Below are 27,237 nucleotides of genomic sequence, written 5' to 3'. Positions count from 1 at the left end.
AGCTGCTCATCTGCACTGAGAGAAAGATTTCAGTCATCACCTGTTCATCAACCGAATTAATAAATGGATTTGAAAGAAAAAGGAAACAGACGTGGGACATATACAGTACTGTATGGGCTATGAATAGAAATTCTGCCACATGATGAATACTGATGATTTATTATTTATAGATTATTTAAGAATGATGATCTCCAAATGGTTGCATGTTCTTTGTGCAAATAATGACTTATAGCACAAAATCAATAAACGTGTCAATGGTCGTCTTCATGGCCCCTAGGGGCCAATAAAGTGTTTGTTGCTTATGATCTGTGCTCTCGAACTTCAACTCCATAAACTCATTACTGTTGCTGATTGAGTCTCCAGTAGCCAGTCTCCCTCTCTCTCTCTCACACACAAAGACACACACACACATGCACACACACCAACACTACTGCAGCATCTCTCAAGTGCATGAGTCAGCAAAAAAGAGCATTAGACATTTTTGGATAAAAAAAAAAAAAAAAGCAAAAATTTTGTTGAAGCAGATAGCTGTCTCTTTCTCTCGCTGCAAATGTGCATAGACACTGAATGTGTCAATGTATTGCTCCTCAGCCAGCTCAATATATAAGTACAATGTGTCCTGTCTCGTTACAGACATGCCTGAGGTCATTTATGTCAGGTCCTGCTTTAATTCCCCCGAGCGAAGAGACTTTTTAAACCTTGTGATGAAAGAGACCGGCTCATCTGTTCCACTATATGGACTTAGACTGGCTGTCCAGTTGTGTTTGAACGGTGTAAAAGCACCAGCGTGTCCCACTTCTTTCATTAGTTTTATTTACTCATCCCTCTACACTGAAGGCGTTACATTATGCTGTTGGGTTATTTATACCTTTTACGTCCACTGGGGCTCTTCCTTGGGGTATCTGCAGCTCTCGTATAAAGAGATGATGAATTGGTGCACCCTCTCTTGTCGTCCGTTGTCTTCGCATCATTCCTTAATGCCCTGGGAGAGCTGAAAGAAAGGAAACTATTAAACTTAACAGCCTTAGACCAGTCCAGTAAACACAAAGAGAAAGCTTCAAGGGGGAACTGTCCTTGGAGAATTTTAATTCAGGGCTTAAGACTAGTTTTTTCTATGAAATCTCACCCATTGAGATTAAACTGCAGTGACACAGGTGCTGAATGTACGTGTTGAAGTGTCAGACTGTGCTACATTGTCAAAGAGTATGTGCATTTTTAGTGTAGAAGTTACTCTGAGAGGATGATCTGACTCTTTTCTGAAAGTCAGTGTCCTTAGAGCCTGCTCACCTAAAGCTGAATGTGCCACTGCTTTCATTAGAGGAAATTTAACATCTGGTCAATCAATTATTCTTTATCCTTTCTCTTAGAAAAGAAAAGAAGGTGACAGGCACCTGGACTCTGTTTTTTAAATGCCCTGGCACAGCTGCCTACCTGCTGCTCTTTCAGCGTCTGCCAGCCAGCAGGTAAAACACAGCCACTGCAGTTGTTTTTTTTAACCAAAGCTGAAAGTAGGACCACTGCCCTGCACCACACAGGGACCAACAACTGGCAAAGATTATTTCACCGGACCCCTGACCCACAGCCATCTGCACCTGAGACCAGAGGGGTATAAAATGAGTTGCCTGGCAACCGTATTCACACAGCATCTCATCTGGAGTATTAAGAATAAAATCAAATCCTACAACTCTTTTAATTAGTCGTCATAGTCCGATCAAATAATACTCAAAATAGGACCAGACAAAGGCGTACAATGTTAACTTCCCATTTACAAAACTATAGTATTAAAAATTTAAATCTGCATTTGTAAGATACAGTAAAAGATCAATTGGCCTACTAGCCTACTTGTTTTGGAATAATCTAAATGAATATTAATATATAATGAGGGTAAATAATGTGAATCTGTGATGGCACACTTATTGTAAGCATGGCTGTAAAGAAGGATTTTACGGAGGGGGGAAAGGAGGCAGTGAAATCCCTCAAATCCCAGAGTTGGTCTGATCTTTTAAAAAATGAGAGCATCCACCATCCACCATCCCCTCGCTGAAGCTGAAGCCCCCCTCCCCGCCCCAGCCGCTACCACCCCCCACCCCCCACCCGCCCTTCCTGCACAACGAGCAGAGTAAAAACCAAAGTGCCAGCTCGGAGAGATGCGCGATAGACGCAGCAGCCACGGAGGAGCACAGAGCAGGAGGAGGACAATGTTCACTGGAGTCTGCCTTTAAATCTCTATTTTATTTTGTTGTTGTTGTTGCTGCTGCGAGGTAACAAATCATATAAAGTATTTTACATGCTGCCCGTATGGAAAACCATCTCTGGGTCCAGCGAATCCAGACGCAAGGAGAGGCTCACCTAAACACCGTTAAGCACAGATTGCGCGGCTCAAGTTTCATCTGCGTGGAGTAGAAATACTCCCCCACTGTCAGCGTGGACCAATGATGGCTCTAATGGTTCACCTGAAGACGGCCGCTCACCTTCGGGGAAAAGGTGACCGGATCGCCAAAGTTACGTTCAGAGGTAGGAGATCTTCTTCCACCTGCAGGATTTCTGTGGGTATCTACTGTATAGCGCACGCTGTGAGGTGGTGTGTCCGGGTTTGGGTCACGTCAGACGGGATGATGGGAGATGGGCAGCGCGGGTCCTGCTCCTGCTTGCGTAAAAAGTTGGGGGAAGCCCCTGTTGGATCAGCGCTGCGCTCTGATGTACCAATGCTCCTTTTTTAAAATGTCTCTTCATCACTAAAGAACATATTTATAATAGACAACATGACTTAATCCAGCCTCAAGACACTAGAATACACAATAATTGAAAAACTGACTTTCAGATATTCATACACACATACAAAACAACTTCTTAGGGATATAGTTACAGTGATTTCTTACTGTTGGATGTTTGATGTTACTGGTGCACATAGAAATCCCACTTAAACTCTCTAAGCCATTATGGGAATATTATATAATTATCACTGGCTATTAACCACACCAGAGGAAACACCACAGATGAATATCACAGTGATTTTGCTTGATATTTCCAGCCATTGTTTAACAGCTTGTTTCCTTTTTACTCATAAGGGCAAGAGGCCAGATGATTTCTATTGACTGCAGCTGATGCCATTGATTATTGAGGAAGAGGTTGGAGGTGGGGGGGCTTCTTTGTCATACCTTCGGGGTAATTGCTGGTCCACTAGTACAGACGGGGTTGGACAGGGTCATTATCACAGCTACTGTGCTGCTCTTCACAGCAGGAGGGAATCACTAGTGGTGGTGGTGGGGGGGGGGGGCATTCATTCATCGACATCCTAGGTCTCTTTGTAGAGAGAGAGAGAGAGAGAGTAGGGAAGAGAGGTGTGTGTGTGTCTGTGTGAGTGTGTTTCAGCACCTTGGACAGCGATCAGTCCACTCGATGACAGATGACAAGTGTTCAGTCTCAGCTGATCTCTCATTAGATTCCTGTTTTCAGCTTTGTATAGGACCACCATCCCCCTCCCCCTGTTCTTCCTGTCTTCTCCTCTGCTCTCTGTGTGTCTGGGTGTGCACTGGGTAAAGGCTGGGTTTCAGTGTTGTGCTCTATAGCCTATACTCTGCAGTGAGCTCACCAGGGTTTTGATTTTATATGAGGCAGATTCAATCGCCTCCTCGTCCTCCCTGTGGTCCAACTGTCAGCACAGTGGCAGGCGTTCATCTGTTTATCATTTCAAATAGCCTAAGTAACGATGTGAGTGCAAGTGCATTTCTGCACAGATCTTTGCCCTGCAGTGACTGAACCAGTCATTACTATTTTAAAACTAGCTCAGTGTCAGAAGACACAAGTGACTTTCACTGGAATTCACTTACAAGTTATGTATAAAGCACTATGATGCTTTTTTTCTAACCCTTTTTTTTTTTCAAAATACAGTAAAAGTCAAAATGCCAATCAGATCTTGCAGGACAAATAACAGATACCAAACACTGAAAACAAGCATTTGCAAACAGAAATTATAGTCAAATGTCAGAGCTTTTATGTATAATTTAGTTAAGGTTCAGATGCAGTGCACACTTTCTAGTTGAACCAACCCTTACACTGTAGTAATAAATCTAGAGTGTGACCTGACTGGGGAAATTAAGATGCACTCGCACTGGAAAGGGTTTTAAACCATTCTTAGTGTATTTTAATCAGCATTGACAAAAATGGTGACAGCCACAGCTTTAAGACTGGGAAAGATGATTAACTTTTGAGTTATGGCATAGGTACAAACTGCTAATCTAGGCTACTCAGAGCAGTTATGATGTAACATTATCAGTCACTTTGAGTAAGTCAACCCAATATCTACTTTTTTTGAAAACTGTTACCTCCTGAGTCCTGAGGAAAATATTGTCTTTTTATTTATTTATTTGTGCTTCACTATATTCGCCAGGTAGCTCATCTCTGCGTCTGTCTACTTGTGCTGCGCTAGCAATGTTAGGTAACTTAACCCGTTGATTTCTCTTTTACATAGGTAGCCTACATAGTTGCGTGTGGTTATGTTTGAAAACAAAGGGCCATCAAAATGCACCAATCTCTCAACGGTAAAAATCTTCTAATCACCTTAATTTAAAATATTGTGTGAGCATGCACAATAAATACGGTTTTGTTTTGTTTTTACCTGGAGCCAAGGTTGAGACTCTGATTGACTTCCTGTGTTACACATAACCCGTCCGATTCTGTGACTTTTAAGACTTGCAAGCAGCCATATCTGTACTTACTTAATTTTATTTTTATTTAGTAATTGTTTGTTTGTTCTTGTTTTTAAAAACATGCGTTTTATCATATGACATTTAAATGGATCGGTATTACAGTAACACAAACCTCTGTATTTAGTCAGGGTCGCAATTAGTGCAACACCGCGAGGCCGCCATCTTTGTTTTCATTCATAAACAACGGTGTCGCTACCCGATCTGCGACGCTACCCGATCTGTGACAGCCACGTACGGCAACTCCAATTGGACAAACTTAGTTGAATTGACTTAGGATCACTGCCCTATGTGCGTCGCCAGAGACGGTTTATCTTTTTATTTTTTTTTTAAATACTTTATTAGTAATGTAAATTGAGGGTTGGTTGTGGTGGTCTGGATCTTGATGCTCAGAAAACAGGAACACAGGCGGACTTTTAATGTTTACTGTCCTCTTTTCTCGCCGGCCTCATCACCATGACAACCACAAACAATCACAACTACCACAACACTCACTGAATAAACGAGTCTGCCGTGGCTGTCTTATGACGGACCTACGCGGTTTTTATTTTATTTTATTTTATTTTTTAATCATTTTCACAGTACCGTATTTTAATTTCACAGAACTTTAAGCATGTACGCAAATCGGGCAGTGCCCAAATGAAGTTTGTCCAAGTGGTGTTGCCGTAGGCAGCTGTCCAAGATGGCGGCCGGTCTGCGCATGCGCAGACCAGTTTTGTCACAGATCCGGTAGCGTCGCAGATCGGGTAGCGACAAACGGTGTAAGTTTGGAAATCAGCCAAAACCATTCAGAGGACTATGTTGTTCACTCAGGTGGTTGGAAGAGTCATTTGGGATTGTAGGAATACCTTCAGAACAACGGTATGTGTTTTTAAAACAGTACTTTCCTGTTTAAATCAGTATGAGTGACTTTCGCATTGTCACATTGTTTTCAGTCATTTGATATGTAGCTAATATAGGCTAGCTCGATAAGACTATAGCAATGCATTGACAAGAAATGTATATTAAATCTATATAACTTGAACACACATTAGCAGATAGCTATAATTAATCAGCAGATTACCTTTTATTAAAGGCATTATAAGATTAGACGTTCACTCTTGTACAGTACACATTCACATTTATTGACATAGAGTTTGACAACTTTCCACACTTTTTTTGCACATCATTTCATAATATTAACTACTCCGTGTTTAATTCTGTCACTGACATTAGGCTATATATTTTGGTGACAACAGGTGGGGGCCTGTTATTAAATATTGAGCTGTTTCTTTGTGTTTAAAGTTGATTTGGTACTGTCTGTGGTAGGCTACATGGATAAAATTCTCATAAATTCTCATGATATGAGAATAAGAGGTGTGTGACGATTGAAACTGAACAAAGAATAAAGCAAAAGAAGAAGAGAAAAAACTAAATTACTTGATCTATGTGGTCAGATGTTAAGTGTGACATTCTGATATTTATGGATCATTAGATAACGGGGAGCAGAGAGTCACAGGAAACGTGGGCGAGAGAGATATTTGAGTAGGGATCAAACCCATCATACATTGATTCACCGTGGACTCCCACCTTATTAGTTTCATTAAAAAAAAAACTGAACATGTATAATTTTCCATTTAAGTGGTTGGAGTAGACTAATGTCTTCAATTACATCTTTAGCAATCACTTTGGCACAGATGGTAAGTGAAGGAAATTTCATTACCCTTCTCACATCTTCAAAAGACACCATTTATTCTTTTCTACCCCCTCATCATCTTCCTCTCTTTCCCATACTTCTACCACCTCTCAGTTGTATTTCATAGGCCTATGCCTTTAATTAAGGACTGTAATCATCTGTTATTTTATTACTGACTGATTTCGAGGTTGATGCATATTGTGTGGCAATCCCCAGTCTCTTCCTCTGCCCCTGCTGTGGGTTTTTGAGTCATACTTTTCCCTACAGGCTGTCAGTAGAGCTTCCTGAGTGCCTTTGGCTCAAAAAAAAACTTCCTGTCTGCAGAGGAAGGGGTCTGCCAGGAAGCCCCATCCCCTCCCCAGAGTACGTCAAACCATAAAAGACCCTTTGAAAGACAGATGGGAGGTGTTACAGTATGTATGTGAAACCCACTTGACATGTTGTGTCTGACAGGAAAGAGAGATCTAATAGCGTTTGCCAATGTACATAATACAGAATGAAACGTCCAATATTTTGAGGAAAACCTTATCTGATAGAAATTATGAATAAAGCAAATCGCCTTCAAAGGCAAGGCGTCAAAATGTATTTGAATTCATGACAAGTCTTTGAATCCTCGCTGTTATCTGCAGCTCATTCTCACTCCTGATAGTCTAAGCTGGGCCTCTGCACTGTAGCCTGCAGGATCACACACACACACACACACACACACACACACACACACACACACACACACACACACACACACTTTAAAACGACACGCTGTACATCAGAATTAAATGATAAATTAAGAATTTTTTCCACTTTGATGACACGGTGCTCGAATAACTTTTTAAGATATTCAATCGCAGCCTTCCAGATTAACTATTCCACTCACTGTCCAGCTTCTTTTTTCTTTTTTACCACATACATCAGCACTCTTACTCAGCATCACACATTTGATACCCGCAGTGCTGCACAGACAGCTTGTTTGTCAGGTTCTTAACTGTGAATTTTCCCTTATTTCTTACACTGAAATTGAGCTTTGCGCAAACCACTGTATCCTGCAAACATTTAAATTCATCTTCCTCCCTGAAGGGGTCGTTTCCATGTGCTCTCTGCTGGAACCAACATTCACTGTGGGTGTAGTTTAAATTGAGGGACCTATTTGCGATGTAAACCATTTATTGTTCAGCTCATGGAATGGGATAAAATGAAATCACAGTATGGAACAACAAAGATGAGATGCTAAGATGCTGAGAGGCTTTGATTGCACCCCTGAACATTAGGGTAGATTTACATGATGGTGCCCACTTTTCTGGTCATTATATTTTTCTCTTTTACCCCTCCTACAGTAGCTCCAAGTGAAAAAAAGAGCAGATGAGCAGCTCTGTGCGCTTTTCATTTCTGTTACTTTGAGTCAGTCAGTTTCATTCATTCTCCATCCTTTTCAGTCACTCCTTTCATCTCAGTTGGCCTGCTTCAAATAAAAAAAATGTACTCTCCTCCGCTCCTTTTCTTTCCCCCACCACAGGATGGATCTCTCTCTTCACTCTGCTGCTCCCTATCGCTTTATTCCTCGCTGATTTCCACCAAGGCCTAAAGCCAGCCTGATTAGCACGATGTTGTTTTAGTTCGGTGTAGGAGCACCTTACGTAAGCTTCACATGATCTACTTTCCCAAACCCACGTCTCTAGTTAGATGAAAATGCCTGTATGGCAGCAATGCCTCTGTTTTGAATAATGTAGGAGGAATATTGTCTCTCTCCCTCTCTGACATGTAAGTGGTGTTTATTTTCTGAAAATATATTTCAAAGGTTGCAGAGAGTGAAGCAGAGTGCGACAGAGATTATGAACCAGAATCAAAATGGGCTTCTTCTTATATTGGTCAAAAAAATACTCATCAGTAATGTGTGTTCACTTTTTTTTATGCATGTTTGTGTTTTTCGTTTTCTCTTTCTAAACTCAAGGACTGTTTGCTCTGTGAATATGTGATGAGATACTTTCAGCACAGATAACGATTTCAGGCAGAATCTGTTTATTCCCATTCAAACTTATTATTACAGCCAAAACTGACTGGAGCTGTAATTAACTTTGTGGGTCTTCTGTGTGTGCATGTGTGTATGTTTAGATTTGTGTCAGTACACATCAGCGGTCCACCTGCACCCAAACACACGTCAACACCCACACAAAGCGTTGCACGCACAAAGCAAACTAACTCGACAAAACAGGACGCGCACAGCGGCTCCAGCAGCAACATTCATGAGCATCACAAAGCAGCCAGGTGAACAAAGGCTGTTGCACGCCCGAGTGAGTCAGGTTACTGTACAACAACCGGCTCGCTGCTCTGTGTACAACCTTGAACACACACACACTGCACCACCAGCACATGCTTTTCACAGACATTTGAGGAGACCATGCAGAAATCTGTACGCGCTCTCGACTATAACGTCTAATTTCTCTTCTTATGCATCTTTGATTCTGCTGTGGTCTTCTTTCCCCCCTCTATGTGTTTCTCATCTGTCGCATAGTGAGTCGCTTTGTAGACACCTAATTGTCTGCATTTCTCTTTTGTCTCCCATGGCTCCACACAGCCTGTCTGGTTTGTGTGTTTTTCAGGTGCTTAAGTCATTCATTTGTCTTTCCAATGGGCTTGAGTGGGACAAATGTAAACTGACTGTAGTGTAGACAATCATGAGGGTTAGGGTTAGCGATACATTCATGTATTAAACCTGAATGTGACAGTGGTGGAAAGAGTGACCAGACCCTTTACTCAAATAGAAAGTAAAAGTAAAAAGTACTCCAGTGCAGGTTCTTCATTCAGGAGCCTACCTTCTGTTTTTTTTAATTTAATAGTTAAATAGAAAGGATAATTTATCATGAAAACATGAGTGTACACAATGTTTAAATGCAGGTGGCCACGGTCTTCCTCTTAACAGGATAACTGTTAAAGACACCCGAAGAGTTTGCTTTTGGTTATAAAAGAGTCTCATATTAATTTGGATGAATCTACGTTACCCACACTTCTTAATGGGTCCATTTTCGATAAATATATCGTTTTGTCTTTATAGTTATTTTGATATTATTATTTAGTGGTCGACTCGCCCAGCATTTCCTATTTTCGGTTTCGCGGACGCTGCCCGGCGGGTCATTAGATTAGATTATACTTTATTATCAGATCACTCTGAAATTTGTCTTGCGTCCCATGACGTCCAAAGTTTCACATAAATAATAACAAAATACAAAAAAAACATACATTTACAGAAAACATAAAACCCTCAAAAGTCACATTTAAAGAAAAACACAAACTACCTCCTAACTCCTCATGGGAACAACGCTGCCGAATCGCTGTTTATGGTTGGAACTACGACGGTATCTGATCGTCTTCGAACCTCCGACTTTCGTTCTTGATTAATGAAAACATTCTTGGCAAATGTTTTCGCTTTCGTCCGTCTTGCGGCGGTCCAAGAATTTCACCATGCGCGCGGAGGCTCATGGGAAATGTAGTGTAAAAACACTTTGCTTTCCAAAACTCCTCGTTGTCCCTTTAATGTTCAGTAAAGTGTACATATCGCTCTTAGATAGGCAATATAAAAAATGTATAACCAAGTTCAGTACCCAAAAATTGTACTTAAGTACTGTCCTTGAGTAAATGTTCTCTCTGGGACCATACAGATGCCTCACGCTGTGTGTCCAAACAGTCCAGCTGCAACGACAACAGTCATAATGTCAATATTGGTCCACGGGTGGCGCGGTGGTGCAGTGGTTTATCACTGTTGCCTCACAGCAGGACAGTTCTGGGCTTGAACTTTTTGGAGTTTGACGTCTACCCCCCCACTGTCCAAAAACATTGGTGATCCAAAACTGAGCCTGATTAGTTGTTTGTGTCTCTGTGTGAACTTTGTGATGGGCAGGGTGAACTGGCGGCCGTATAGCCCAACGTCAGCTAAAAGGAAAACGATATGGCTAGTGAATGAATGGTTTCTAACCACCAGACTCCTCCTTTCTCTTTCAGGCCTGCCCTTCTACAGCCGTGTGGCAGAGAACTGTGAGGACGTGGCCCATTTTAATGAGGTCAGTATCTCCATTTCCTCCTCTCATCCGCAAACCCACCTGGATAATGACCAATCAGTAATTATCTCTCAATTAAAACTGCAACCTTCTCCAGCCGCCCCCCCCCAATGCAGATAACAAAAGAGTAAACACTGATTTCACAAGCTGCAGGATTTGTTAATGAACTGAGGTGGAAGAATAGTAATTACAACACGATTTTATTCAGTATTTCTAAATCATGTTTTATTTTGAATTCCCAGCACGTGTGCACTCAGATTTAAGTGATCACATTACTGTATGAAGCTCACAGTGAATTTATGTTATTTCATTCACATCAACTGTCGGAGAGAGTCTGAGCACACGGATCCACCCTGGGATAATGAAATAACTCAGTCTTTTTATAAGGCGACAGCGCTGACAGCGGAAAGGATAATGTATCATCTCCTCATTGCTGCTATATGTTACATATTTTTGCCTTGAAAGCAGTGAGAGTGAGAGAGCGAGACAGAAAAGTTGAGGAGACGACATGTCAAACCCAAGTTTCTACAGTAAACACTTTGCCTTAATGGTATGTGCTCGGTCTGCTGGGCTCCCCACTTTGCTGCTCTGATCCCAAAAAATCGTCGCTGGTTCTCACTTGTAGATGCCCGCTGTCCTGCCGAGTGTCTCGTAATGGCCCTCTGCTCTTCGATGATGTGCTATCAAGGGTCTGAGAGGCGAGGCAGAGGTAGTGGCTGGCCTCCACCCATGCATGACACTGAACACTTGCTCTGTTGTAATTAAACCAGACAGTCCACTCTCTGCTGGACCTAGAAAGAGCTGCTCCCTTAAATAGCTTTTCTGTCCTTGAAACTTGGGAGAAAGTTTACTGGGTATGAACTTTTTCCCATGTCAATTTAAGGCCAGTAAATTGCATTATAGCAACAGCACAGACCTGCGTATACAGTCGCCTTCTAAAAACCCAAACGGGCTGCAGCCGAGCCCCTCCGGTGCTGGTTTGGACAGCCTCTTGCCAATGTGGCTGCTGTGAGATTCTGGGAAATCTTTGCTAATAGGATTCCCACAGGCTCCTGTCACACTGAGAAACCAGCATTATGATGGATTCAAATGCACAGATTCATGTTCGGGAGCAGAGGGTGGAAATGAGAAGGGGGGATGAGGGCTGAGGGATTGAGACGGAAGTGTTGGAAGTAATCCTCACTCCTCAACAGAAGCAAAAGAGACACAACAGAGGTATCGGGATAAAGTCGGGGAATGAAATAAGAAAAAACAAAAGCAAGAAAGCGCCTCAAACACCTTCCCACCTTCCCAGGGGAGGCTTTGCATAAGTTTTTTTTTTTTTTTTCTTCTTTTTTTGTTCCCTGAGCTGCTCGCCTTTATGGAGAAAGCACATTTTTTCCTTTGATGGACTCAAAAGCATGAGGCTGCTTCCTTTGCTGATAACCAGGGCTTTTGTTTTCAGTGCAATCAGGCAAATGGCCAAATGACTGTACACTTTTGACCAGTTGCATACTCATACACACGCACAGAGAGACAGAAACACACACACACACACACACACACACACACACACACACACACACACACACACACACACACACACACACACACACACACACATCGGCTCATACAGTGCCCCTGCAGTAATGTTGTTGTTTCGGTACTAGCGCCACCGGTGAAACAGACGACACAAAAGTAGACAAAAGGGAGAAATGTGTCAGCAATGTTTACAACAGTGTATTGTATTGTTCCTGAGGCCCTGGCTACAGTAGCTGGTACACAACTGAGTGGCTGGCGCTGATACGTGATCTCTTGTGACAGCCTCACCCGATGCTCCTGTAGTTGCTGTGGAGGTCGTTAGCATCACTCAGCATCAATAAAATGTCCGGGCTTCCCCTCGGGGACGGATTGTGCTCCCAGTGGTCCCTGAGACTATGCGTGTGTGTGGGTGTGTTGCATTCTGCTGGTGCCCAAGCGTACAGTACACACTATATATATACGCAGCATTTGCCAAGTCGCCCCCCAAAACACTGGAGCAATTCCTCCTCACACCCTCCTCGTTTGACGTCTTCATCCTCAGCACTGGGACACTGGCATGGCTCAGTAAGCTCAGTCCAGCCCCTGGAATCGAGGGCCATTAGCATAGAGCTGTGTGTCTTGTTGCTTTATGCATGGATTAGCAGGACGCCTTTGAACTAGTGTGCGGATAGACTGGATGGGGAATCTGTATTCATTATTCATCCCGTGGTGGGACTTGGCTTTTAGCTGCAGTACACCAGGGCTTCCCCCCCACCCCTTCACTAGTGAGACATAACTGGAGCAAAGAATAGAAAGCCCTGCGAGCGCTGGATGTGACCACTGGGTTCACGGAGTATTGGTCCGTGGATATATTTTTGGTTGTGTTGTTCATGTGTGCGTGTCCGTGTTGAAGAAATGTTGAATTTGTGCTTGTTGGTTTTGGTTTACGACACTATGTCAAGAGATTTCAACCATCCCGCCAAAGCGAAGGGGATTATTATTCCAACACAGTGAGTGCAAGAATATTCCTTCTTCTGCTGCAGCAGCACCACAGGGTAGCGAGTGCACAGTCTCGCTGTTATGTAACATCAGAGTCTGAATCCCATGATTTTTTTTCATTGTGTACACACACACACACAGTGCATGGTGCCTCAAGTGGTGGCAGCCTTATGCTCCACGAATGACTCTTGCTCCCAAACAATTTGCAGAGAACAAGACAAATACGTTTGACTGATAGATTCCATATCTGTATTCTTTGCTCTTGAAAGCCTCACGCCGACCGCATGGAGACTGTGAACTGGAGGTCGTGTTGTGGCTGACCAAAGAGAGGAGGAAGAGACCGCAGTGAGCGCACTTCCTCCTCAGAACTTTGGTAATCGGGTTTGGGAAGTTAGTGGGCTGGAGTAAGGCGTATCTGTTATATGAGAGGATATCACTATCAGGGTGAGGTTTTTAAACTAATTTACATCATACCAAGAAGCAGGATTCATATCCTGTACAAGACCAGAGAATGAAATTGTCTCAAAAAAACATAAATTGATGCATTAAAGGTAATCCGCATGGTGTTTCAGCCGCCGCTTCACTTGACCACCAATAAGTAGAAGAGTCGAGTAACTTTAGCCTATTGGCTGGAAACTAACTGGAATATATTCAGTGGTAAAAAAAAAAAAAAAAAGAAGAAGTTCACCAGTTTTCAAAATTCAGGGCTGCTCCAGGGAGGTGCTTTCCCATCTCTGAGTGCACTGAATAAATGATGATCTGAGCAGAATATTTTCTTTGCTTCGGCTTAGAGTTGGGAGGGAAGCTGAAAGCGGATTGTGGATTTAGACTCGTTACAAAAAACGGGAGAATTTTTAACAAGTTCACACACATGCACATGCACACAGGTGCAAGCAAAAGACAGAAACCAAAAGCATTATTTCTGTAGGGAATAATGTTTTTCTACTTCATTATCGTAAGCCCCTTGGAAGAGAAAGAAAAAATATATAAAGCGCTCATTTCTCTTTGTCTGTGTCTGTGTTTGCTCATGTGCATCCGCTTGAAACTCCTCTGCTTTATGGAGTCTTTCTTTCTCTCTCTCAGGAGTGACAAGGTGCCTCGATAAACACCGGCACAAAAATCAAGTAGACAAAGTAAAACAATCCACAATCCACAAGAAAAGTCGCTTGACTGTGAAATAGTATCTCGTACTGTATAAGAACAGCATATGAACAAGAACAGACTTTCAGCTGCTTTTCTATAGGTGTAGTTTCGACATTGGAGCAGCTTCAATTCACAGCTACAGTACAGTACAGTCTGAATGGATTTCGTCTCAAAGCGCCCACCTTAGAAACCAGCTGGAATAAAGCCAAATAGATTTCCTTTATTGCATTGCAGGGGGAAAAAATTATGTTTTTATCTGCAACTTCTGGTGAGCAGCAGATGAGGCATGTTCAGCTTTAAGCCTTTTGGGTGTACTCTCCTGTAGAGCCGTGATAGGCTTTATGTTGGATGAACTCTACTATGATTTTTTTGATTAACAAACACACTGAAGTCACTTCCAGCTGTTGGTTTGCCACCACATCAACAGAAATTGAGCCCCTGTTGCTGAGAAGGGTAACACTTTATTTTAAGGGGTCCTTGTTCCTGTGTATCTACCTAATTAATTACAGTGTAATTACCTATGTAACCGTATGTAATAACATGTACTTACATTGTAAATACATAGTGTATTTTGGTGTACTTACAGGTCCTTGTTACACTTGTAATAAGAAATGCTTGTGCAAAGAGAGAGGCCACTTTGGCATTTCTTATTACAAGTGTAACAAGGACCTGTAAGTACACTAAAATACACTATGTATTTACAATGTAAGTACATGTTATTACATACGGTTAAATAGGTAATTACACTGTAATTAATTAGGTAGATACACAGGAACAAGGACCCCTTAAAATAAAGTGTTACCCTGAGAAGTAAATGAAAAACAATCCATCTCAGCAGAAAAGTTGTTTCTTTTAATTGAAGGGTGAGCTGCTTTCTCTCAGCACAACGCCGTCTATTTTCAAGGACAAGGAGCTGCTTACTTGACAAGCGCGCAGTTCATTATCTCCGCACCATCTGGTCCTCCACAGCAGTAACTGGGGAGATAATTGCAGTTTTATTAGAGCGGAGCTTGAAACAAAGTGAGATTTCATTGAATCAATTGGATAAAGATTCTCCCACACCTGTCCACAGTGCCACTCAGTCTTCAAGAGAGGAGGAAGAGTGTTTGATTTTGTCGCTGCTGTTATGTTTCAGATTGATTCAATTTGATGAATGAAAGAAAAAAGATGACCTTTTAGTTGTATTCGCATAGAATTAATGCAGCAATAATAAGACAGGAAACATTGCCAACAAAAACTACTGGAGCATGTTTTGTTGCTGTCACAATCACTGAGTCACTGTGATTTAATCCCAGTATGTTCACGTCTGTGGCATTTCATTCGACACATCCTATAAATTAGACTGAGATGAGTGGAGAAACATCGGAGCATGCAGAGAAAGTGACATACGAGAAACAGAGCGGGAATGAAAAGGAAAACAGTGATGGACAGCCCAATTAGAGAGAGTAAACTGAGACTATAGGTTGGGGGGGGGGGGGGTGGTGGTGGTGGTGGTAGTGGGGTTGGGTGCATGCACACATGGGCAGCGATGTCAGTGAACTGGACACGATCGATTTTCTTATAAGAAATGCTGTTTCTTCCGCACTGTCACTTATACACATGTCCTGTGTGAACACTTGACGAAATGAGTCGATATTTAATCTGATGATGGCTTTAAAAGAAAAAATCGGAGGCATCACTGTGAACGTCTACTAAATTTCCTGTTGAGCAATCTCATTCAGAATCACAATTGGGACTCATTCGACTGAGGATTCACCGTCTGGAGACCATGAATGTCAGTTCATGCCAAAATCATTGAGATAAACCAGAGTGGAGCCAACTCAATGCTCTTTAGATTAATATAAATGACTGAATAAGCTCTATGGTAATGTGTATGTGGAGGAGTGATGCATTTGCTCTCTCAGCATGCAAAAGTTCAGACACAGACAGAAAGTCAACTGTGTTTTTGTTACAGATTTGCTCAAAATTTCCTCCTTCAGCATGAGACATGATGATGAATATCCCTGAAAAGTGGGAGCTTTTCTCACTCAGGCAGGATTGTTGTACAATTAAAACCACATTCATAAAAAAGGAAAGTGGGAGAATATCAGTGAAAGAAACAGGATCATGAAAGGTAATGTCAGGTTACTGAACGTAGGCGAGTAAAATTCCAGCATTTAATAATTTACTGTTGCAGACTCTCTCTTGTATTGTACATGACAGCACATTCAGCGAATACAGAGACTCACAACACTAAATGTTATACTGCATCGCATATATATGGAGCTGAGTAGTAAAGCCTGCTGTAATGAGAGGGTCGTTTATACTTCCTCTATGTAGTCCGTCTGCCCGTATCTCTTTTACCCTTTCAGCTGCAGTGTGGAGAGCTGCATTATAATAAGATCACAAGAAGACGACAGGCTGCATAGAGAATGGCCTTACAGTAAATATAACAAGTTGCTCCTAACCTTTGAGTGTGAAAAATAGAGAACATATTGTTCATAATTAATCATAGAGATGTTTTCATCCTCTGTGTCCATGGCAACAGTTATAAGATATCAAAGGATGGTGGTGCGGCAGGAGAGGGGAAAGTGAGGACTGTCTGGTCACTCTTCTTCCTCGCCACAATCCTCCAGCGTGGGCTCAAACCAGTAATAGCTGCTCTTCAGCCGAGCATTTAGACCCTGTGATTGGCCACTGTGGCCTCAAGGCTTCCGGTTACTGAGATCATACCTGTCACTTTTAATGAGCGCCCCTTACTCCACCAATTAGGGTGGTACAGAGGGCAACAGGGGGGATCTGGGAATAGTAATGTGCGTCCTTCCGACAAGCACAAAAATAGAGACGAAGATAGGACCAGTGGGGTGTGTATATATATATAAAACACATCAGTGCAGTGGTATTGCCTTTTACATTTCTATCTCACATTTCTTTATGAAATAGTATCACAGATAATGTGAATAAATGTATGAGTGTTGAATGTTGGTGTGGGCGCATTGCAGCGAGTTTACATCAGTCAGCGTTTGAGGCACAGCGACTACTTGACAGTTTCAAGTCCGAGCCGTGCAGAACAAGAACACGGTGTAGCCTCATATTTATGTCTGTTTGTGGTTTCTTCTCATTTTGTTACATTTAAATGCGCTTGCACAGCACTGCAGGAGTTTACCAACTGGGGCTGATTAGAGGTCATGTGGAGTCATGCTGTGTAGATAACATGGCATTTTTCACAGCAGGTATTTTTGATTTGACATAGTAGGAAAAAAACACAGGTAGTTCTGCTTTGTTCAAGTGCCCTAGTAATCCGTGACAGTGAGCCGTGCAAAATACAACCCAAGACCCTGAAACTGAATTCAGCCTTCATTAATGTTAGGATTTGTCACACCTGTACTTGTCAAAGTGTCCTATAGAGGCGTTACATGTCCCACCCTTAGAGCCTCAACACATCCCAGCAGCATATTGAGGATGATGTCAGTCAACCACACAGTATACGTACATACACATACTGTATTTATCATAGGGCTGACATATAGAGACAAACAACCTCACACACTCATTACTGGACTGGGACAAAGCCAAAGTAACAGGGACAGAGGGAGAACATGCAAACTCAACACAGGCCCAGGCCAGGGTGCATTATGGGAAGTGTAGGATCCAGATTCTTTTTTTTTTAACCTTTATTTTACCAGGCAAATTGCTTGAGATAAAAAAAAATCTCTTTTAAGAGATTTTTGAGGCTGCATTAAAGAGGAACTACACAGGACGACACAAACGCGTTCCGTAATCCATAATCTCTTGTTTATGACGGATTAAACTATACACGTTGTAGTATTGTGTATGATATATAACATTATCTACTGCTCTATTGATTGATTTCTCATCGGCTTTGTTGTCAACAAATACACATGGCCAGGATGAGGGTTAGCAAAACAGCAGAAAAGAGACAGACTTGCATAGTTTCTCTTCAACTTTGACAAATCTTTAACCAATGTTTATATTACTTACTCAAAGAGTGGCTGTCGTGTCGTTACACCGTTTGAGAGCTGATGATTATAAAGGTTGGCGACTTCAGGATTATTATTGTGCACTTTACTTCCAGATGAATAATTTTCCTTTCCTACATTGCAACATTTATGAGGAGGTGTTTTATTGTGCCCCATGAAAATTTGGTAAAAGTTAAGGAGAGAATTTGTTCCTTCTTCCAAAAATATTGACTGTTGCCTTTGTATCTTTTTGATGTAACATGTATCATCATCTACTACTAAAGGTCGTATGACACTGTAGAAAATTGCCTTTGCCTTTACCCATTGGCAGTTCAGTTCATCTTAACTTTGTCAGCTGATTGTTATCATTTGTCAGGCACAGCCTCACAACCTCTTGGGAAATGTGTTTCTCTGTCCACTGGGGTCACCTGACGAGCAATAAAGTGATCCCATAAATGTTTTATTGAGGTAACCATGACAACGCTGAATCAAACATAATGAATGCCGATAAATTTCAACCAGCGCGTTTCATACAAGTGCCTACATCCGTTCAGCGGACTGATAGAGCATGGCAACGTGCTTCTGAACATGTTTAAATTTTAACATCATGCTGCTCAGAGATGGTGGATTAAATATAGACGCTTGGCTAAACCACAGTCATCAAATAATCATGTTATTTATTCGTTTCTGTAGTACCTGTGAAATAAATAAACACAGCTGAGTAAAAGAAATCTGGGGAGAGTGTGCAGGCAGACTACCTGAATAAAAATAATAAGGATCTCTATTTTTCTGAATTACAAAAGAGTGTGAGCTTTTGCAGAGCTTTTTTTCCCCCCTTTCTTCTGAACGTAAGGAATGCGTGCATTGGAGAAGTGCTTAACTTGACAAATGGGAATATTTTGCCGCTTAATGCTGCATAACCCTTCTCTGAAATTGCTTTTCTCCGAGAAAAGCAGCACCCTTTGAAAATGCAGCGGTCAATATTGTATTGTATTGTATTGTATTGTCTGATGGTGGTAATAGCGTAAAGCCAGAGGCCAGTCGATCGTTTACCGGGCTGTTGCACAGTTAAAAACTTTGAAACACACTTAACTTTCCACTTTCTTACCTTAATGGATTCTCGTCTCGTGTTTTATTTCCCTGCACTGTGCTGGTATTTAAACCGGGGTAAGTACTTTCGTCCGTCACAGTGGCTGTGAAAGCATTAGGCAACAGAAACAGCTCATTCCTTTATGCTGTGGATTCCTCAGTGTGTGTTCTTTTAGAGATAAGGAGCCTTGGACATTATTGTGGCAACGGGGGAAGACAAACGAAGCACTAAGACACATATGGAGTTAACATGGCTGCAGGCAGCGGCTTAAAGTTGGTAAATCACTGTTTGTGTAAGAAAAGAAGAGAAAATAGGGCGCAGGACGAAACATGTACCTGCACATGTGTTTGCAGACGGATTAGAAAGAACGGTTTTCTTACTCTGGGGAAATTAATGTGGTTGCCCAGTGTCCCTGGTGGTAGATAAACAAAACCTAATCAGGTTTGCAGTTGTGTGTCTGTATTGTTTGAGCTACTGTGTGTGTGTAATTCATTTGTATGTGTATATTAGCCCTTGTTTCCTCCATTAGCAGGGAGTGTTGTCATCCGTACAACATTAACGCCACGCCGGGGCCTCTTCCCTTCTGCACTCTCGGCTGCTCAAAACACACTAGAGGAGATTTAGTTGTAAATGAGATGTGGTACAAACTGTATTAGCTGTAATCTCAGCCGACGACCATCACTCTGAGTGCTGTGGGCACTCCGAATGTTGTGTGAATAATAGCGGGAATAAGAGGGAAGGCAGGACTACTGGTCATGCCTGGATGAAGTCAAGGAGGAGGAACCGCAGACTGCAGGGCCTCGAGGCAGAGAGAACAGACTGATGCTTTGACGCAACACACACACAAACACACACACACACACTTGCATTGGTAGGTCTACCAGTAGCAGGTGGGAACCCCAGGATTCGATAATGGGACAGTCCTGATGGATCGTTTGCCTGACAGCCTGCAGTGTTCTCCAGACGGAGAGGCCAATGTCAGCAGGGGGCGAATGAGTTTTAAATCACCTGTGCAACCTTTCTCCCTGTGCCCTCGTATACCCTCTGTTCCTTTGGTAGTGCAGCGCAGAGGACAAGGGTCTGAGGGGATTTACCGGATGTGAATCAGCACTTGACTCCATCACGTTTCCAACCTTTGCTATGAATGTTTTTGTTTCTGCACTTCATTTTGCAGCCTTGTCAAAATTAATTCAACACAAGAGAGTTGGATAATGCATCACACACGGGTGTCAGATTTTACTAATGTGCCCGTTAATGGATCCTGTGAATAGGAATTGCTTTGATGCTTTAACCACATCTATCATTACATACTTTTCCCACTGATATAGTTGATACTTGAGAATTTTCTTCGTGCAGTATCCGTCTAAATTATACTGATTCGTGTTGAATGAATGATTTAATCTGCCAATGCAGAGCCAGCAGGAAAGGGAGTTCTTGATGTATTTCCTTCCTCACTTGAGCTTTAATGAGAGTTTTAAGATGTTAAGATATTTGCCCATGCTTATTTTCATTTTCTAACAGCATTACATTCCCACAAATGATGAAATTTGAATCAGTTTGGTCGATAGATAAATAATAAGTAAACTAGCAGGGGAACAATGCAACATATATTAAAATCAGATATTTTTTATGGAGTGAAAAGTTGCATCTTATTGTACACAGTCAAAGCTTACACTGACTGAAATACATTTTCTATTAACATGCACATCCTTTTTTTGGCCTCATAAATTGTGCAGATTTAAAAACTACTGTATCATAAATATGAAGATTATGTCTTTGGCAAAGTCATCAGTGCCATTATAAAAATTCTATCAGGATCTGAAGTGCTGTAGTTTCACAATTTATCAGTTTTAGTATTACAATTTATTTCATTTAAAGTGAGTCTTGAGGTTTTCATTGACTTCACTGGCACCAGATTATGTCGGAAGTAATTTACTTCCCAAGGAGTCATTTTATTGCCTAAAACCTCGGATCCCACTAGTTGTTTTGAAAGTGTCTGAGCCTGCGTGAGACTTTGGAGCAACCTGCGTGATGAGTTCTTTTTTTATCAAAACCTGCGTCATCTGTCGTCTGTTTATGATTCTACCTCATTGATTTTTACTGTTTCCTAATACCGGTAGCTCTAATGTGTTTAATTATTTATGAAGTCTCTAAAAGTTCTTAACATACTGTAAGCAAGTTAAGTGATAGAATTAATCCACCTGTCTCACAGCGGTGCTGACAGATAAGCTCTCCAGTAATAAAACCTCAGGGTTCATTATAGGGCAGTTCTTATCTCTAGAGATATAGTATGTGTTTAAAAGTGTGGGAAAATAGAGACAAGTGGCATAATCATCATCTGATCAGCCTGACAAAGCCTGTTAGGAAAGACATCGCTGAGGAATATCTGTTGCAGATGATTTAGCATAAATTTAAAAAAAGATTGACAGTTTTTTCCTCTTCCTGCCAAAGCTACATGAAAGCACCTGAAATACCTTCAAACTGTTGTTTCAGAGCTAATTAGAGTGAAAATGCCAAAGGAGAGCTATCGCTCAAAGCTGTTTCCATACTTCTCACCACCTGAGCTCTTTTCTCAAGGATATCCCAACATTTTCAAAACGTATTACCATAAGATTTTGCTTGGCTGCTGTTTTTCTTTTCTTCCTTATAGCAAATCAGGTTATAAATAATCTTAGTCATATATATACAACCTGGAGATGTTTATTGTTTATAAATAAAACATTATGATGATTTGTTTCCTCCGGATCCGGCAAGGATTCTTTTAAATTCATGGTCACTTGAGAGAAACGGATACACGCTGACATGGCCTTGTACCGGCTCTTGGACACTGATGGACGTAAAAGAATAGACTTACATTTTGGGAAACACCCTCATGTGCTTTCTAGCTGAGAGTTACAGTCGATGTCGATATTGGTTCAATATACTGACAGGTTTTAGTACATGTGCAGCAGCTGGAGGGGTGAGAAATGTGTCGATAACTTTGAGGCTTCACTTAAAAGACTGACTCATCTGGTGCTGCAAGCTGCAAGTGGGCTCAAGCTCAGCTGTAGGCTTGGACCACAGATTCTACATGTGGGATATAACTTATTCCTTTTATTTCCTGATACCACCAGGCTCTGTCCAAAAGATAATAAAATCCACCCACCACCACCACCACCACCCATAAAGCTCAAAAATGACACCAAAAACTAAACGCATTGGTTACTGTATATATAAGTCAGGGTCACCTGTTCAACTGGTTCATACAGTATGTTAAACACATAGGAGTGGTTTCAAACATCACATCACATCTACCGTAATAGGTTTATGAAAGAATTTCCTTTTTTATTGTTTGGGCTGTGCAATTGATCACAATATACAGTGGTGGAAAAAAGTTTTCGGACACCCTTAAAACTTTACACAATTCCCTTCCCTGCACATGCGGATCAGGATGGGGACATTTCTTGTTGGAGAAACCCTTGGATGCCCAGATCATAGTTTGTCTTCCAAGCTGTTGGTTCGTCTGTATTTCTGTGTAACTGTAACTGCTGAAGGACTGCATCTGCACTTCCTGGCTATCTGGCGGCGCTGGACCCTCCTGGCTGAGAATCTGTATCTTCAGGCGAGTTTCCTGCGATAGGTTCCTTGTTTTAGCCATTTTTGTCTCCAATCCATTTCTTTTAGTACAGTCACAGCCAAAATACTAAACAAATCCTTAAAAAGCCATTGAAAACTTAAAATTGATTGGTTCCATAAAAATACACAAGACATTTTGAGTATTGGGTCATTTTGGTACCAGTGATCCACTAATGAAGGTCATGCTTTTTTTTATTAAAAGACACAGTTTGTGTTGGCGTGCTTCATGTCTATATAAAGGCAGCACATGTGAAAGTTCTTCAGAGACAAAAAGGAACCTAACGCAGGAAAAACGCCTGGAGATACAGATTCTCAGCCAGGAGGGTCCAGTGCTGCCAGATAGCCAGGAAGTGCAGATGCAGTCCTTTAGCAGTTGGATACACTCTGCATAAATACAGACGAACCAACAGCTTTGAAGACAATCCAAGATCTGGGCGTCCAAAAGTTTCTTAAGCCAGAAATGTCCCCATCCTGATCCGCATGTGCTGGGAATTGTGTAAAATTTTAAGGGTGTCCGAAAACTCTTTTCAACCACTGTATAGTACAGTAATTGAAGTTACAATATAGCCAAGAGTAATATCCAGATTGCAGGAGATGCTGTCTTGTTTTGTTTTTTTATGCCACAACATTGTTGTACACTGTCGGCACCATAAATGTTGTGTTGAGAAGCCCAGGCTAAAAATATTCTGTAGATATAAAAAGACATGTTTGTTTGGTACAAGCAAGCCCAACAAAATAATCACATCATCAGTTTTATGTTTTCTTAAATAGATAAAAAAAATTACTATTCCAACTGAAATCACAATTGCAATATGTATAGTTGTATTGTGGTTGCAGCTCTGATTATTGTTAATTAGATACTTGGAGGGGCTGTTGGTTGAAGAGAAGAAGCAATTTGAAGAAAACCACCATAAATTATTCTATAAGTTAGTTTCAGTCTGACTACGTTTTTAAGTGATTTGTCTTGGTTTTCTTCCCTCAGACATTTCGATGGCCCATCGCCAGCAGGCTGGATGGAAACGAGATGTTGGAGATCCAAATTTACAATTACAGCAAAGTTTTCTCCAACAGGTGAGAGACACACTGCTTATCTTCAAAAACCACACTCACCACACCGAGCAGCGAACAGCTCACCACACAGCGTGAACTGTTTGTGGTTTCAGTGTCCTCCCTGTCACAGCCTGTGACCGATTCAGACTGACACAGTGTGTGTGTGTGTGCACGTGTGTGTGTGAGTGTGTGTGTGTGTGTGGGCACTGACTGTATTCCCCCGAGAGCGTTGTCTAAATTGACTCAAATTGTGTGTGTGTAACAAACTGCAAACCACAGAGCCGGCCGTGAATGAGACTCACATCAGGAGGATGGTGGAGGTAATGAAACAGCATTAGATCTTCAGTAATGGGCACATTTGTCACCTCACACTCCAGATAATCTGATCATGGAAAAACACCCAGGGTGCTGCAGTGGACAAGGCAACTGGAATTGTGTGTGTGTGTGTGTGTGTGTGTGTGTGTGTGTGTGTGTGTGTGTGTGTGTGTGTGTGTGTGTGTGTGTGTGTGTGTGTGTGTGTGTGTGTGTGTGTGTGTGTGTGTGTGTGTGTGTGTGTGTGTGTGTGTGTGTGTGTGTGTGTGTGCGTGTGTGTGCGTGCGTGCGTGCGTGTGTGTGTGTGTGTGTGTGTGTGTGTGTGTGATCCTGCGTTGACGAGGTTAATAATGAGAATGTACACCATTCAAACTAATGCACTTTTATTAGCAGTTTCCAAGTTGTATGTTTTTGAGGTGAGGACAGTGTATTCGAGTTACGACTAATTTAGATCTTTCATTAATGAACTCTTGAGCCGAGCATTGACAGGCAAACCTGCTTCAAGGATCCTTCACTGCTCTCTAATTACTACTTCTACGATCATTTGTGTGGCTGCTATGTATGAAAACTGGCTAATTAAGAAATTTCCACCATCTCCTCCTCCTCTTCCTCCACATCTTTTTCTTGTTTTTTCTTCATCTCCAATGGCCCTGAGGGGTATCCTGCAGCCTAGCTCCTCTGGATGATACATCCAGATCTGAAAAGACAGAGTCGGGCTGTGCCAGGAAGCCGGTCTGTCTCCTGTGTCCGTAACAAATGCAATCATATCATGGACGTGTCCACGTGAAGGACAAATTGCATCGCCCACGCTGTCATTAGAACTTTGTCAATGTACGTAGGTGGTAATGTGTGTGTGTAGGTGTAGCTCTGTCTTTATAGTTTATCTGCGTGACCTTATCATGTCATGTCATGTCTGCTGTAGTTGGTGGCAGATCTCACATCCACTTACAAAGGCGAGTTAAAAGCAGGTGACAGGTTTGCAGGCAGTTGTTGTATCAGCTCTGCATCAAGGCAGCTCTCAACTGTCACCATGGTTTTTCTACCGCATGAGAACTTCACAGCCAGCGGGGTTATGAAGTTTAGGCAGCGACTGGAGAAATGTGTAGAACTCAGTTTGTAGTGCAACTAAGCCGAAGCTGTTGCTTCTGTCGTTTTCGTTTTTTCATTCTGGTGTTGTGTTTGTTGTTTGTGTCCGTCACAGCTTGTGTGACTCTCAGGATTTGTTGTGTCAGGTGGTCCCACCACCACCACCACTTTGGTCCAGACTGAAGTATCTGAACATAACATCTCTTGGATCTACAGTAGCATGTTGGGATGTCACGATTACTTGTTTTCACAATTAATTGTGGTATTAATTAATCGTAAAAGATTCCTAAATACCATCACTTCCCAAAAAAAGTTATGTCGGAACTATATCGGCAGATGTGCACCAAAATATGGGTAAATGCTCAGATACTGGTCCATTTAGCTACTGTAACATAGAATTGGTAGGAATTTAAATGTTAGCGTGTCATTTGTATTTGAAAACAAAACGAAATAAAACAAAAAACGATTAAAATAAACGTAAACATTTGGTATGGATGACAATTTAGGACTTATATTTCAAACACTTCCCCTGGGGGATTAATAATTGCTCATATATTAATAGATACTTGAAATATTTTGTGTAAACAGTGAGTGATGTAATTATAGACTATATTTGGTTTTAGACGTTGTGAAATTAATTAATGCACAATAATCATGATAATCATAATATCGTGATTATTTCTCTGACAGTAATCGTACCAAGAAAATGTTTTATCGTGACATCCCTAGTACCATGTAGTACCATGAAGTGCTGATGACATTCACGGTCTCCAGAGGACAGATCCCAGTGAGTTTGGTGATCCCTGACTTTTCCTGCAAGGCTATCATCAGATAAACATTTTCATTTTTTTTACTAAAATATCCGATACAGATATTCATGATAGATAGGGGATGCATAATAACTTTATTGACTTTATTCAGCACCACATGCAGGTCAGAGGTTTTCACTGTGACCCTGCACAGGCAGTCGTGATGTCCAGAGGATGAATTTTAACAGTTGCTTTTTTTTTCTGAAGTTGACTCATACAAACCTGTACAGCTGCATCAAACTCCTCCGTATACACTGCCATTTTCAGGCTATTTTTCTGGCTGTAGCACAGGAAGACGATGCCCTCATTCCTACTATCTAACTAGCTCACAAATCTCTGAATGGCCTGGTTGTTTTTCCAACCATGCTATAACGCATCAATAAGCAAACAACTACATCAGCATCCAGGTCAATAAAAACATTTGGGAATTTAAAACAAAAAAAATGTCGTTACTACTTTTAAATGAAACTTTTTCACCCACACACAGCATTGCAACATCTGAGTTGGAAATACGTGTGCACACGAACAAGTGCTCTTGCATGCAAAGACACTTAAACACACACACACAAGCACAAACCGCCGACACACATTTAAAGTGGGTAAATAATTCAAGGTGAGTCACAGCTCCTGTTGTTCTCACACCTGCTCCATATGTTCGCAGGCTGCATCATTACCACGGTAACTGATCTGCCTCATCACTGAAGGAACCAACTCACTGTAAGGCCAGTGTGTCACACCCCTATGACCACAAGTGCAATCGCATTACCACAACACAAAGAGGAGGCAGTGTTGCATGATGGTCTTTGTGCTGTAGTGCCATATAGACGATGTTTTATCATCTGTTTACCCTCGTGGCTCAGAGATAATGCTTTTATACTCTGCACCCAGTGGAGTACGCTGCATGTTACTGAGCTCTGGAGAGAAGAGGAGAGGTGGTTAGACGATATGATTGTGTATTCAAGGTCCATTGGGGAATATCAGGGGGTCCTTGAAATTACAATAGGAATAGTTAATATGTTGTTTTATGCATGTTTTGCTCATCATCACCAGGCGTGATGTTGCTGTGTCCCGATGCAGGGGATGAATCCTCTGAGCAAAACATTTCCAGCCTAAATACGACATGACTTGTTGACTAGACCGTAACAAAATGTTGTGACATAAGAGAAACAGTTTGGACTGTCAGTTTTGAGACTTTTGCTGAGGTCATAGGCCCTCACATCCGTTTTTATTACCGTAAAGTAAAAAAA

General features: G+C 41.6%; 1 protein-coding gene across 5 annotated transcripts in view; it reads left to right on the top strand.

Annotated features, from left to right (window-relative positions):
- Window positions 1-2,128: 2,128 nt before the first annotated feature.
- Window positions 2,129-27,237, top strand: part of otofa (otoferlin a) — a 75,613-nt gene continuing 50,504 nt past the window's right edge. For 3 of the 5 annotated variants that reach the window (XM_085770246.1, XM_085770250.1, XM_085770247.1), the window contains exons 1-3: window positions 2,265-2,514; window positions 10,372-10,430; window positions 23,716-23,804. In XM_085770246.1, coding sequence (XP_085626372.1) covers window positions 2,433-2,514; window positions 10,372-10,430; window positions 23,716-23,804 — 230 coding nt within the window. In that variant the 5' untranslated portion in view covers window positions 2,265-2,432. Of the gene's footprint in view, window positions 2,515-10,371; window positions 10,431-23,715; window positions 23,805-27,237 lie in introns of all 5 variants that reach the window. The other 2 variants (XM_085770248.1, XM_085770249.1) reach the window with 2 other exon arrangements.

The sequence above is a fragment of the Trachurus japonicus genome, chromosome 24 (assembly GCF_045865225.1).
Source record: "Trachurus japonicus isolate A0001 chromosome 24, Traja_1.0".
NCBI classification, from domain to species: Eukaryota; Metazoa; Chordata; class Actinopteri; order Carangiformes; family Carangidae; genus Trachurus; species Trachurus japonicus.
Note: the sequence above shows the minus strand (reverse complement) of the source record. Positions and strands in the feature narration are given on the sequence as shown.